This window comes from Lissotriton vulgaris, chromosome 12 (assembly GCF_964263255.1).
Source record: "Lissotriton vulgaris chromosome 12, aLisVul1.2, whole genome shotgun sequence".
Classification (NCBI taxonomy): domain Eukaryota; kingdom Metazoa; phylum Chordata; class Amphibia; order Caudata; family Salamandridae; genus Lissotriton; species Lissotriton vulgaris.
The window spans coordinates 355,675,925-355,690,356 of NC_141700.1; the positions used below are offsets into that span (position 1 = coordinate 355,675,925).

The 14,432-nt window shown below is 48.2% G+C and overlaps 1 protein-coding gene across 1 annotated transcript in view; it reads left to right on the forward strand.

The window, feature by feature from the left end:
• The window catches only part of ITFG1 (integrin alpha FG-GAP repeat containing 1), a 1,017,137-nt gene that overhangs the window by 175,017 nt on the left and 827,688 nt on the right, over nucleotides 1-14,432 (forward strand). The window contains exon 6 of the mRNA XM_086945125.1: nucleotides 6,095-6,189. Coding sequence (XP_086801251.1) covers nucleotides 6,095-6,189 — 95 coding nt within the window. The remainder of the gene's footprint in view (nucleotides 1-6,094; nucleotides 6,190-14,432) is intronic.

A 14,432-nucleotide genomic window follows, 5' to 3' on the forward strand; every position in this document is an offset into this window, starting at 1 on the left:
AGAAGAAATCATTGGCGTAGCGTGGGGGCTGCGGGCTAGGCCTTTCTCGCGGTGGTGTTTCGGCGGGATGTTGAGAAGACCCGGGCTGCCGCCTCCTCTGCCCGGCAGGGACCCTCCGCCGTCCTCGCTGTGGTTCTGCCCCACGCAGATCTGCTCTGCCCCATGCCGAGGAAAGTTCTCGCAGCGCAGGCGCTCGGGCCATTGAAAGCTCTGGGGGCTCCGTCGTGTCCCACATCCATAGGCGGCGGCGGGGAGGGTGCGCGGGGCCCGCTCCAGCCGCTCCTGCCCCCGGCGGGCGTCCAGCTGGGGAGTGCGGGCGCACAAAGGACGGTGCTCCGGGGGTCTCCGCGGCGAATCCTCGGCGGGTTGCTTCTGCTGCTGGAGGCTGGTTGCTTGCTTCGAGGGTCGGGGTGCTCGGCCTGAGCGTGGGGCTCCGGGAGCAGTCTGCCTGCCGCAGCCTCCGCGCGGTGCAAGGATCAGGGGATACAACCGAGGGCAACGGGGGAAGCCTTCTCTGTCTCGGCCAGGGAAGGGGGAGGAGGAGCCGGCGGAAGGCGGGCCCACACAGAGCCCAGCAGCAGCGGCAGCCTAGGAGCACACTGGCCGGGACCGGAGGGGGAGAGCCCAGGAGAAAGGAGAGGAGGACAGAGGTGAGAAGAGGGGTGGGGGAGAGGAGGAGACGAGGATGAGGTAAACACGAAGAAACTAAGCCCCGTCCTTTTCAGACTGGGGGACATGTTTTTCTTTCTCCCCTCTTCTCCATTGGCTGGAATGTAAACAACAGGCGTGTTTTTGACTGTTGTTTGCCATTCCAGCCAATGGAGAAGAGGGTAGAACAAACCTAAAAACACGCCTCCCAATCCGAAAAGGACCGGGCTTAGATGGAGAGAATGACGTAACTGAGACCTCTTCTCCAATGGCTGGCTGCCGTTTAGGAGGCCAGCCAATGGAGAAAAGGGGCGGGGTTTACCTTCGCTACTCAGTCATTAAATCTCGCCAGCGAGACTGCGCATGTGCCAACCTAAGCTAGCCGAGACCTAAAAACCAGCTCTGCTGTAATCAGGCGTTGAGGCACACCAAGGAGGCACTCGGCCCCTTGGGTGGGAACCGAATGATGAAGCATGCCCCATCTAGGTTGGCTGGTGAGTGTTCTTTTATAAACCAAACGGTTTCCATGCAAGGGAGACTTCTTTGATGACCTTTACTGTTTGGTTGATCAAAGCTGCATTTTGGGCTCCTTCTCTTTGTTGACTTGCACTGGATTGGTGATTTGTACGCCTCTGTCTGGAGAGCACCGCAGTGTCATCGAAGGGCTTCGGGTCCCAGGAGGGATGATGAGGATAGTGTCCTGAACAACTCTTCCCCATTCTGGCATACCCTGGTGCTCTCTCTGTGGTCACATGGCCTGGGGGGGGGGGGGGGGTGTCATGCGATACTCCGGCAAGAAACTGTAGATGACACGCTCTACAGATGGCTCGTCAGCATGGGCAATGGGGATTACTTTATTCAGGGTTTTCATGAAACTTTCGGCTTCCCCGTTTGCTGGGGGCAATCAAGGGGTTACTTTGCGGTGTTTCATGCCCCACGAGTTCAATAGTCCGCAAACTCTTTCCCATGAAACGGAGACCCATTGTCTGTATTTACTCATTTGGAATCGTTATGGGTGGCAATGAACTTTTCCACTTTGGTGATTACCTCTGCGGCCGTCTCTGTTCCTAGATCTCCACCTCCGTAAACTTTGTGTGGCCATCCATAAAGCCTAGAGCATAGCGACCATCCTGGAGGTGACCAAAATACATGCTGACTTCTTCCCATGGATGCTCAGGGTTGTCTAGTGTGATCACGGGAGATGGGCGATCTGGTCTACCAGACACCTGGCAGTAGTGACATGACTGGATTGCCTGCTCTACCGTCTCATCCATCCCTGGAAACCAGACTTTGGCGCAAAGTCTGCTTTTCATTTTGATTATCCCTTGATGCCCTCTGTGGGCTAGCTGCAGAGCTTGAGATGCGAGGTTCGATTGGATGACCAATCTGGGACCTCTTAACAGACATCCACTGTTGTTTGTTGACAGGTCCTGCTTCACCTTAAGACTCAAGGACTCTTCTTGCTTGGGGGGTCCTACTAGCTATGCTGTGTGTGATCAGTCGCCAGTCATTAGATTGGATGGCAGCAGTGGCAAGCTGCAGGCACTCGTCTTCTTTTGTAGCCTTGATAAGTGACTCTAGACCCATCTGGAGGGGGCGAGATCTCTTGGTTACCAGCCTGACATAGGCTTCATGGCTTCTGCTTCTTCCTGCTCTTTCGAGGTGGCATTATGGGGAGAGATAGTCTGCTGGATTGGATGATCCTGGGCTGTACTCTACTCTGCAGTCGTAGTCCTGGAGTTGTGGGAGCCACTTCTCGGTGCGTGCAGGTGGCTTGGATGGAGAGCCTTGAAAGAGGGTTATCAGGGGCTTGTGATCAGTCAAGATGACAAACAGGCAGCTGTATACGTAAATATAAATTTGCTGGCATACCCAGTGAATCACGATGGCCTCTCACTCAATCTGAGAGTATCTCTGCTCTGTCTTCGTCAGAGAGCAGCTGTCATAGGCCACTGGGAGGCAGTTTTCATCAGTGTGCGGCTGCATCAAGACTACCCCCAGGCCATATGAACTGGCGTTGACGGCCACAATTGTGGGTCTCGCTGGGTCAAAATATGAGAGAGTAGTTTTGAAGGAGAGTGACTCTTGTCTTTTTTGAAAAGCCTGTTCTTGGTCTGCGCCCCCACTGCCAGTGCGTCAAGGAGTTCGTGAGTTCTCAGAGTGGTCAAGTCAGATTCGTCAGATCCAATATAAACCATCTGCATAAATTGTCCATGCCCAGGAAGCTTCTCACCTCTGAGATGTTGCTTGGATCCAGCTCATCCTGGTTGTCTCATAGCATCTCCGGGTCAGGGCCTATGTCATCCCCTGAGAAGGTGTATCTGAAAAAACTGAACCTCTACTTGAGAAACTCACTTTTCTCTCTGTGCAGAGTTAGACCAGTGTCTTGGATGATCTGGAGTAATCCTCATAAGTGTGCATGGTGTTCTTTGTGTGACTTAGTGTACATGAGGATATCGTCTCTCCCATTGATGACTCCCGGTAGCACGTTGAGCACCTTCCTGATCGTATTTTGGAATACCTCCGCTGCGCTTGAGATGCCAATGGTCATGCGGCGGTACTGTCAGAGACTGACATTGGTAGAGAAAGTGGTGATGTACCATGAATCAGGGTGGGGTTTGGCAGTTGGTAGTACCTCGACCGGAGTTCTACCTGCGAGACACATGGCTCCATTCAACAGGATGTTCTTTCCTCTTGATGGCGGCGTTTGGGACCCGTATGTCCATTCAAACTCTGAACTAACCCGGTTGTTTTGGCTTCTTTGCCCCCACTGATGGGTATACCTACGTGGTGGGCCCCGCGACTTTCTCAATTACACCTTTGCTTTCTAACGTCTCTAATTCCTCTTCTACTTTGCGTCTCATGTGGAAGGCGATGCACCGGTGTCTCAAAGCGACCGGTTGGATGGACTGGTTGATATGAAGCTTGATCTCCTTGGTTTTTAGACATCCTATTCTCTGGAAGACCTAGTGGAATTCGTCCAGTATCGTCATGATTTCTTCTTACTGAATGTCAAATGTAAAGGATATTAGCTTCAGTGTCTCTGCTGTAGCACCACTGTGGATCATCCCTTGACCTTCCTTGGCTACGTAGACTGTGGTGTCTGACTTTTGTTCTTCGTGAGATATCGTTGATGCCAAGCACCCAAGGAGGGGGATTGTCTTCTTTTGACCACACACAAACACACAAATCTGTGGATTCTTCAGAGGGGGGCTCAGACTCGTGTTGTGGTAAGTTTGTGCGGAAATTAGTTCGACTGGGGCCACAGTGTCGATGATGGCTGTTATGCTTTGGTTGTGAACCTAAATTTGGCATTTAGGGAGGGGGCGGCGATTGGGAGATTGTTTTCCTATGTCTAAGCTGTAATGTACTGGATAGTGGTCGGCTTCATCATCGTCCATGTCGCCTCGGTCTTTGTGTTTACCTACTGCTTGCGCAGCTTCGTTTGTGGATGTGGCTGACCAGGACCTTTTCACAAAGTCATTTACCTTCCCGCAGGCTGCGCATCACTTTCCTTTTGCTGAGCATTCCGTCAACCAGTGTTGGGAACCTCCAAACTATCTGCACTCTTTTTTTCTTGCCCGCAGAGTGTCGTAGTGGGGTAGGGGTTGTCTGGCTTTCACTACCTGGACCTGTTCCATCTTTATGATACGATGAAGCGCGCAGATCCCATGGGCGAGGCCCTCGCCTTAGCAAGTTCTTTGGAACTCCCCATCGATAGGATGTCATTTAGAAGTTTTCTGGGCTCCTGGAGTATGTTTTTCCACAGTTTTGCGGGGTAGCACCCTTGGATGATTTGAGCCCTGATTTCTTCTTGTTCATCCTGGAAGCCACAGTTGTTCCCAAGTTCTTTCAGACGGCACTGAATAGCGTCTTGCGATTCGTCGGACTCTTGGCGAGCTTGCCTGAACACGAAACACTCGTAGTCCGTGTTGGCTATTGGCTCAAAATGAGCATTTAGGGTGTTCAGGAGTGTGATATATGTTTTGGGCGTGGTCTCTACTAGCGTTTTGTATATGAGATATAGGAGCAGGGCCCTCCTCCTGTCTTGAGCAATGCCCGCCCCTTTGAAGTAGAATTGAAGGCAGTTAGTCCAATCGTTCCATTTCGGCGCCAATGAGGATGGTGCGCCATCAACTACGAAGGGCTCAATAGCTGGTTTGGCCGACATGGTTGATGGTGGTTGAGTACCCCGCTTGTGCTGCCCCTTGCGGCACGAGCGCTGTCTATGGGCCTGGGGTAGAGAGCTGCCGGACATAGGGTGTGTCTTTCCTGTGAGGGATCACTTAGTACAGTCACTGTGGGGCTATCTGACCTGCTTTTGCAGCAGCCTCCCACCAGAATCTGTGTTTTGCCTTGTTGTACCTTGGAGCACTGGGTGTTCAATGGCAATTGTCCTTTGCTTGTGCTTACTGCCAAAGTTCTCAAATATGCATTTCCAGAATCGTCTTTCCTCACTTTAGGCACAGCGAGCACTGGTTTCATATGGGAAGCGTTTGGGCGGCGTAAAATACTCCTCCTAGAGATCCTCTGTAGGCCTCCCGGGCCTCTAGGTGAGAGGAGGGGCACAGGAGCGGTTGTTGCAGGATTGCCGGCAGGAGTAGTGGGTATGAGGGGCCACCTTGTCTCACTCAGGATGCAGCCACGTCCATCGCCGGCAACGTGCCTCGAGGAAAAGAGGACAGGCGCCCGATGGGTAGCGGAGTTGGCGGTGGCCTTACGCTGAGCCGTCTTTTCGAGCCAGCGTGTCGCCGGACTGAGGCGCTGGATAGGTGTAATTAGCGTGGTGGGCGGTCGGTGGGCAGAGCGCGTGTCCAGGGATATGCCACAAGAGAGTTCATGAGTTCACAGGGCGACGGTTGACGAACCTTCAATTGGTGGGGCTTTAACTCCCGCTGGGCAGGGTGCATGGTGGTCGCCAGTGCATGTTGGCACTGAGGACTTCTGGGCCTAGCATTAATCACACCAACACAAGTGTTACTTTACTCTAGGCACGCCCATGACTGACCTCATCACAGCCTCGCCTTTTTATTTATACTCCGGCCCACATCACTGATTGGGAATAACCAATTTCCCTAGGGACACCAGTGTGCAGTAGTAGCACCCCTCAAAACCACGGGTTAGTGGAACACTACAAGCTTGACCAGTGCGTATGTTACTGTAAAGAAGGTCTGACAATACCTCTGGACCCAAGGTATTGTGTGGTTTAATGCCACATTGGGCAATACAAGTGGGTGTTAGACATTTTAGGACTTCGTGTAATTTAACGAACGAGATGCACTTAATTATGCTCATCCAGTACCAAACTGCCCATTTTATTCACTGTGGGATGAGTTAATTATGATTACTTCTGTCACTCCAGTTGGATATTGGCCTCCTGTTTTGAAACTCTGGATGTAAAAGTTTGGGGAATGTGTATATGACTTTCTTTTCTTTCATTTAACAGGAAGTTAAACTTGAATTACACATTGAATACCACTAACGAAATCTTCGTACCTCATTCTCATGCGTTCATAGATTTGAACAGAGATTTTACTGCTGGTGAGTTATTTTCGTTTTCAAAGTGCAGTGTTGCGCAAACGCTCCACAATGTTCTTTTCTTGTACTTTATTTGTTGCTATATTTGTGTCTTCTAAAAATGATGTATAGAGAATGAAAACCACACAAAAAGGGCAATGATGAGTAACTAGAGCACTTGCATATGAAAAGAAAAGCTTCCTCCCCAAGAATACATTTTTTTCAGATGTGTATGTTCAGGTACAGTTTTGCAACTTAGGCTTGTCTTACTCTCTTATGAACTTGTTGCGTTCAGTTAAGGTCATTAATGAACATGATGTACACTTAAATTAGAGTACCACAAAACTGCGAATTTTATTGTTTCCTGAGTTAATAACATCAGGATCACACAAAAAAATCACAGTTGGCGAAGTAATAAGTTATAATGTATGAAAGAGAATACATTAATAGAAGTGAGTGTCTTATGACTGAATTGTTTCTTAAAAGCAGTAATTCATCTACAACAGCCTTCTTGTTGTTCCAGCCATTGACATGCTAATTGAACTAGTTTTATCATTCAGTATGCACTGCATGCTCTGCTTTTGTGTTTACAATATGCCGTCTGAGTTTAATGTTATATTTCTACACATTTATCGGCTTAACTTTTGTGAGAATGATTCAACATTTTGTCCAAAGTAAATGATAGAATACTGACTGCACTGTTGTCTTTGTTATATCTATCTTTTTTCTAGGTTTTGAAATGGAGCATTAGCTCTTTGCTTTTAACCGAACATGTTTTCCGATTTGCATTGTTGGAGATGTCACTTAAAATCACCCTTGGTTGAGCCATAGAATCACAGCATATTTCTTATTTCCATACAGAAGTACTTTATAGAAAATTAGTAGTCTCTGAAAATAAGAGACATACCACATTTATGTATGTATATGTGTGTGTGTGTATATATATATATATATATATATCCAAACAAGTTCCTGTGATAAGGGGGGCCTCCAACCCTGAAGGGCGGCTTCGGCAACGCAGGTTCAGAGCATCCTGCCGTGGCAACACCAAAGGAAAAAATGAGCCGACGCCCAACTCTGGGAGCAGGTGTGCTTTTATTAGTTAAAAGGGGCAGCAGTCTTTTAATGTTTTCCAGACGCGTTTCAGCTGCTCACTCAGCCTTAATCATTGGATGGGCATACTCTCTGCGCAAGCACAAGTGTGGTACTCGCTATTCCTTCATTGCCCATAATGCACTTCAAAAAGCATATTTGCATTTTCAATAAGTTCGTGCTGTAGTGCCCATATATTTAATCTGCATCACAGTCCTCTATTCAAATTAATGCACTTTTCGAAGAGCAGTCTTGACTGTGTCCCACTAGTGCAATTTTAAAAGCAAACAGTCCCAGTGTTCGCCCGGGGAGCTGCAATACTCCTCTAGCGTCCCTTACTCGTTCCCATGTTGGACTTGGCAGCAGGAAAATCCTATTCTTTCTCCACAAGGGAAACGAGCGAGTCATGCCCCCACCTTAATCTCCAAACAAGTTCCTCTGATAAGGGGGGCCTCCAACCCTGAAGGGCGGCTTCGGCAACGCAGGTTCAGAGCATCCTGCCGTGGCAACACCAAAGGAAAAAATGAGCCGACGCCCAACTCTGGGAGCAGGTGTGCTTTTATTAGTTAAAAGGGGCAGCAGTCTTTTAATGTTTTCCAGACGCGTTTCAGCTGCTCACTCAGCCTTAATCATTGGATGGGCATACTCTCTGCGCAAGCACAAGTGTGGTACTCGCTATTCCTTCATTGCCCATAATGCACTTCAAAAAGCATATTTGCATTTTCAATAAGTTCGTGCTGTAGTGCCCATATATTTAATCTGCATCACAGTCCTCTATTCAAATTAATGCACTTTTCGAAGAGCAGTCTTGACTGTGTCCCACTAGTGCAATTTTAAAAGCAAACAGTCCCAGTGTTCGCCCGGGGAGCTGCAATACTCCTCTAGCGTCCCTTACTCGTTCCCATGTTGGACTTGGCAGCAGGAAAATCCTATTCTTTCTCCACAAGGGAAACGTGCGAGTCATGCCCCCACCTTAATCTCCAAACAAGTTCCTCTGATAAGGGGGGCCTCCAACCCTGAAGGGCGGCGCCGGCAACGCAGGTTCAGAGCATCCTGCCGTGGCAACACCAAAGGAAAAAATGAGCCGACGCCCAACTCTGGGAGCAGGTGTGCTTTTAATAGTTAAAAGGGGCAGCAGTCTTTTAATGTTTTCCAGACGCGTTTCAGCTGCTCACTCAGCCTTAATCATTGGATGGGCATACTCTCTGCGCAAGCACAAGTGTGGTACTCGCTATTCCTTCATTGCCCATAATGCACTTCAAAAAGCATATTTGCATTTTCAATAAGTTCGTGCTGTAGTGCCCATATATTTAATCTGCATAACAGTCCTCTATTCAAATTAATGCACTTTTCGAAGAGCAGTCTTGACTGTGTCCCACTAGTGCAATTTTAAAAGCAAACAGTCCCAGTGTTCGCCTGGGGAGCTGCAATACTCCTCTAGCGTCCCTTACTCGTTCCCATGTTGGACTTGGCAGCAGGAAAATCCTATTCTTTCTCCACAAGGGAAACGAGCGAGTCATGCCCCCACCTTAATCTCCAAACAAGTTCCTCTGATAAGGGGGGCCTCCAACCCTGAAGGGCGGCTTCGGCAACGCAGGTTCAGAGCATCCTGCCGTGGCAACACCAAAGGAAAAAATGAGCCGACGCCCAACTCTGGGAGCAGGTGTGCTTTTATTAGTTAAAAGGGGCAGCAGTCTTTTAATGTTTTCCAGACGCGTTTCAGCTGCTCACTCAGCCTTAATCATTGGATGGGCATACTCTCTGCGCAAGCACAAGTGTGGTACTCGCTATTCCTTCATTGCCCATAATGCACTTCAAAAAGCATATTTGCATTTTCAATAAGTTCGTGCTGTAGTGCCCATATATTTAATCTGCATCACAGTCCTCTATTCAAATATATATATATATATATATATATATATATATATATATATATATATCCAAACAAACAGCTGCTTCTGCTGCAACGCTAAGACCCATTGACAAGTGGCGTACACTCCGGCGAAGCAACCGGAAAATCAATATCATACGTAAAAGTTCCAATATCGTACGCTCTCAGGAATCAAAACACAGTCCAAAAGTGAGATAGAACCTTGGTTTATTCACACAACGCGTTTCGGCGACTTGCCTTGATCACGTGTGACAAAGAATGTGAAAAAAGTGTGCCATTTACAATCAAGATACGTCAAAACAAAAGTAGGACTATGCACTAATAAACATTTCGCGTCGGCCATTTTGGAGTGGTTAAGTTTAGCATAGTAGCATACAATCTTGCTGGCATTAAACATCTTGTGACTCGTATTGGTTTAGAAATGCACATATACGGCAATAATTCATCATACTACATAATCCAACAAATACTGGGTATTAATAGTGTGAACCCCTATCCGTTGTGCAAACCCACATACTCATAGAGCGGTGATGCTGGTATTGACAAGTGTCCATTCGTCTTTCAAACAAAAATAGGACTATGTACAGAAATACATACGACATCGGTCCTATTGGAATGATGTTATGTAGGATATGCCAAACACTGTAAATCAGTACATTCACGTAGGATTAGAGACACATGATTCAACAACCCCGATAGGGCACATTTGATCTTAGGTAATCTGGAAGTTACGTGAGTCAAAGCAGGATGAAAAGATCAATGGACAATTCATCTAAACATAATCAGTACTGGGATAGAAGGTGTAACTCCCTCCCACCAGGCTAATAACTGCTTGTGTTCCGTGCTGACATGTAACCAATGCGTAATGCATCAAAAGGTTGCCTGCAAAGTTAGTGCTTCCCTGCAGAGTTACTTCAGAATAATGATGTAGACTTCAGTACTGGGTATGAGGGTGAGACTCCCTCCCACCAGGCTAATACCTGCTCGTGTAAAGTGCTCAGGTGCGTCATGCATCAAAACAGTTGTCTGCATAGGTAGTAATTCCCTGCAAAATTCCCTCATACTAAATCAAGGGGGAAATCAGAGCAGAAGTTCGTAATGACAAGTGTCCATATGAGTAGAGTGTCCGAGCATTCAAGCCAGTATCATAGTCTAGTGCTCATAATCCAACTCAGCATAGTCCTACTGGCGACAGTAACGAAAGTGCAGAACAGGTGCGAAAAAAATAACTGACCGTGAAAAAGTGCCTAAAGGAAGAGGTGAAAACCGGAACAAGTGCCAGTGACAGTGGTGCCCAATTGAGGAATCCATTCATACTGGGAAGCCCTGCCTGTACACCTGTAAATCAAATACACAAAAGGTAGAAAATACAATTAAAATAATACATTTAAAGTTTTCCAGCACACAATTAAACATGTTGGAGAGAAGCAAGTAGTTTAAAAACAACAATCACAGTCCTGCATGATGGGCAATAATTCTGTAAGGGACGCGGATGGTAGAGTACAATCATAGTCTCGAACTCGAATGCATCCCTACAAGTCTACCCTAAGATGTATTTCTAACTCCTCATCCCAGTTGAGGCCACCCGGGTACTTACTTTGGAAGTTAATATTCTCCAGTATTACATCTTTCATAGATTCACATGCTTGTATCTTCCCCGTCGTCATGGTGGGAGTCTCACGGTAACAGAATGACCAAGCAGTATCATAGAGAAGAAAAACTGCATAGAAAATCCCCATAGGGGCTGTATTATTTGGTAACCAGACCATTTCTTTGTTTTGGTCCAAAAGCTAGCCAATCAGAATTGCTGCCCTGCCCTCACACTCCCCAGCAGCAGCTTCCTGCCTCAGATTTCCAACCGCCTTCGTGTGAGAAAGGAGTCTCCCTGAGCTCTGCTCAGTTTTCTTCTGTTCCTGTGTGAACTTTTGACCCTTTGGGAATCTGGTTTCCTGCCTTCTACCTTGAGGTATTGTGTGTATTCTTTTTGCTTATAATGGCTGAAAGCTCTAAGAAGAGGCTGTTCAGGCCATGCAGATCCTGTGGGAAGGCTAGACTCTTCTCTGAGGACCCACATGAGGACTGCCTTTATTGCCTCTACCCTAAACACCTGGTGAAGGCCTGTAAGCTTTGTAGAAAATTTTCTGACAAAACTAAGCGTGACAGAGAGGCAAGATTACTGTTATGGCTTCAGAAGAAGAAGGCCACATCAGGCACAGATTCTGAGGAAGAATCTTCTCACTCCACTCCCAAGAAAAGAAAGGCCTCTGTTTCTGTGGGGAAAGTGGAGTCTAAAAGGAGTAAATCTGGAGAAAAATCGACATCATCTCTTCCTATTACTCCTCTGGAGAAGCAGTCAAGTCTTAAAGGACCTGGATCTGCACCTTCTACCAGTTCGATGGTTTCTGCTCCTAAGTCTGTGGTGAAAACTTCGATTCCGTCGTCTTCAGCTTCTTCTAAGGCTGCGTCGACGACCACGACGTCTACGGCAACGACATCGATGAGTAAGATGTCTCTGTCAGGCCCGTCGACGACGACGACGACTCCGTCGACGACAGGTTCGATGTCACGAATGTCGACGGGGGTCCCGTCGACGAAGGTACCGTCGACGAAGATACCGTCGACGAAGGTCCCGTCGACGAAGGTTCCGTCGACGACAGTCCCGTCGACGAAGGGTCCTTCGACGAAGGGTCCGTCGACGAAGGTCTCGTCGACGAAGGTCCCGTCGACGAAGGTCCCGTCGACGATGGTCCCGTCGACGGTGGTTCCGTCGACGATGGTTCCGTCGACGATGGTCCCGTCGACGATGGTCCCGTCGACGATGATCCCGTCGACGGTGGTTCCGTCGACGAAAATCTTACTTTCAACGGCTAAAGCTTACAGTTCTCCTCAATCAAAGACCATGATCTCCATACGCTCTTTTCAGTCGACAAGAGGTTCGGCTACCATCAGTAAGTCCGCGGAGTTCACCTCTTGGACAAAGATTTCTCCATTGCCGCCATCATCGTTGTTGGAACAGGATTCGGAGGGAGAGGAGTCCTCAGGTGCTGCCTACAGCCCCTCTCAGCTTCAGATAAAAAGCCAGGATACGGATGAGGAGGAAACCTTTTCCTTCAAGGACAGGCCACAATCTGCCAGATATGAATCATTCCAGGAATCTGGCGACTATGAAGATGAAGAAGAGCAGCACGAGGACTCAAGGGAGGAAGAACGTCAAGAGACAGTTTCTATACCCCTCACCCTTGTGTCTGACCTTAGATTGATGCTAAACGACTACTATCGTCGCTTCCCTGAGGCGAACTCATCGCAACCAGTTACGCACACGCCTCCCACGCAAGCACCTAAACAAGCACCTGCCCCTCAAGATCAAGGAGTTCAATCTCCGCAGGTGGTTACTATTAGGGACGACCTAACGGACTCTGATGACGATGAAGAGCCCGAAGACGGAGAGCTAGTTCATGATGTCTCGGGGAAGGAATGGGACGAATACGTTTTGCCTTCAGCTGCATCACCTGAACCACTCAAATCTACCTCCCCTCCTCAGGATATCGGAGGCTTCCATGATATCATGGAAAGGGCGGCCAAGAGATTCAGTCTGGATGTGGACGTACAAGAAACGGATTGTTTCTTGTACGATTTCAAGGACGATAATAAGAAGTCACTTCGCTCAATACCTATTATCCCGCATTTATGGGAGGAGGGCCTCAAGATTCTAAAAACACCAGCTTCTATAGCGGTTTCGGTTCCACGAATTGAAAAGAAATACAGAGCTCCAGAATCTACGGCAGCCTGCCTCATTGGTCATCCCAGGCCGGAATCGGTTGTGACACAGGCGGCGCAAAGAAGCTCTAAAAATCCGGTGGCTACTTCACTGGTGCCACCAGACAAGGAAGGGAGGAGAATGGATGGAGCAGGTAAGAGGTTTGCGGTCATGGCAGCCTCTACCATTAAAGCGGCAAATGCGATGGCTCTGCTCGGCCGTTACAACAGGCAGATATGGTCAGATCTGGTTCCCATCTTGTCGGCGCTTCCAGAGGATCGAAAAGAGGAAGCGGCAGCCCTTCTCAAAGAAGGAGCAAAATCAGCAGCTGAGTCTATCGACATCGCCATGGATGTTTCGTCTTTAGGCTTCAGACAAATGGCCGGGGCGGTCTCGCTTCGCAGACAGGGCTGGCTCAAGGCGACTTCTTTTCGACCAGAAGTGCAGGCGAAGATTGTCGATATGCCCTTCGATGGTGAGAACCTGTTTGGGAAACATATCGATGAGGCATTGCAAGGCATAAAGTCAGACACTGATACAGCTAGAGCGCTGGGATCTCTTCAGCAGGGAAGGTTTCAGTCCTTTCGGAAGAGGGGTGCAAGAGGACAATTTAATCAACGATCCTCTTTCCAATCCAACCGATATCAACCGTACAGTCAGCAGGGATATCGTCAGTTTAACACCAACAACCAGTACAGATCCTCTAACTCCTCTTACCAACAACAGTCCAGAGGTAAATCCAACGCCAGGGGGAAAAATCAGCAGTCTAATAGACGTCAATGATTTCAGGCAGGCGCTCCCCACACTTCAGATCCCGGACAACGACCACTATCTGTCTCAATACTACACCAACTGGATATCCATAACATCGGACAAATGGGTCCTGGATGTCATCAGCAGGGGCCACACACTGGAATTTGTGGAGATACCACCGGACCACCCTCCAGTACTCAGGCTCAACCATCATCGCACAGAAATGCAGATGGAAGTTCTCTCGCTTCTGCAAAAGGGAGCCATAGAGGAAGTACCACAGCATCTCAGAGGGAGAGGCTTCTATTCACATTTCTTCCTCATCAAAAAGAAACAGGCCCAGAAATGGAGACAGGTATTGGACCTGAGGGATCTCAATCATTACATAAAAAAGATACCCTTCAGAATGTTGTCGTTGCAAGAGATCTTACTCATGTTAAAGGACAAAGACTACTTAGCGTCTTTGGATCTCATGGATGCGTACTTCCATATTCCCATCCATCGGAAGCACAGGAAGTATTTGAGGTTTGTTGTGGAGAGTCGCCACTTCCAGTTCAAAGTCCTGCCATTCGGACTCAGATCAGCCCCGAGGGTATTCACCAAATGCATGGCCCCGGTGGCGGCCCACTTAAGACTGCAAGGGTATTACATTTACCCATACCTGGACGACTGGCTGGTGACAGGTCCATCTTTCAGGGACACAGCAGAAGCTCTACAGAGCTGCATCCGGTTGTTTCAGCGATTAGGTCTGAGAACAAACTTAGAGAAGTCCTCGCT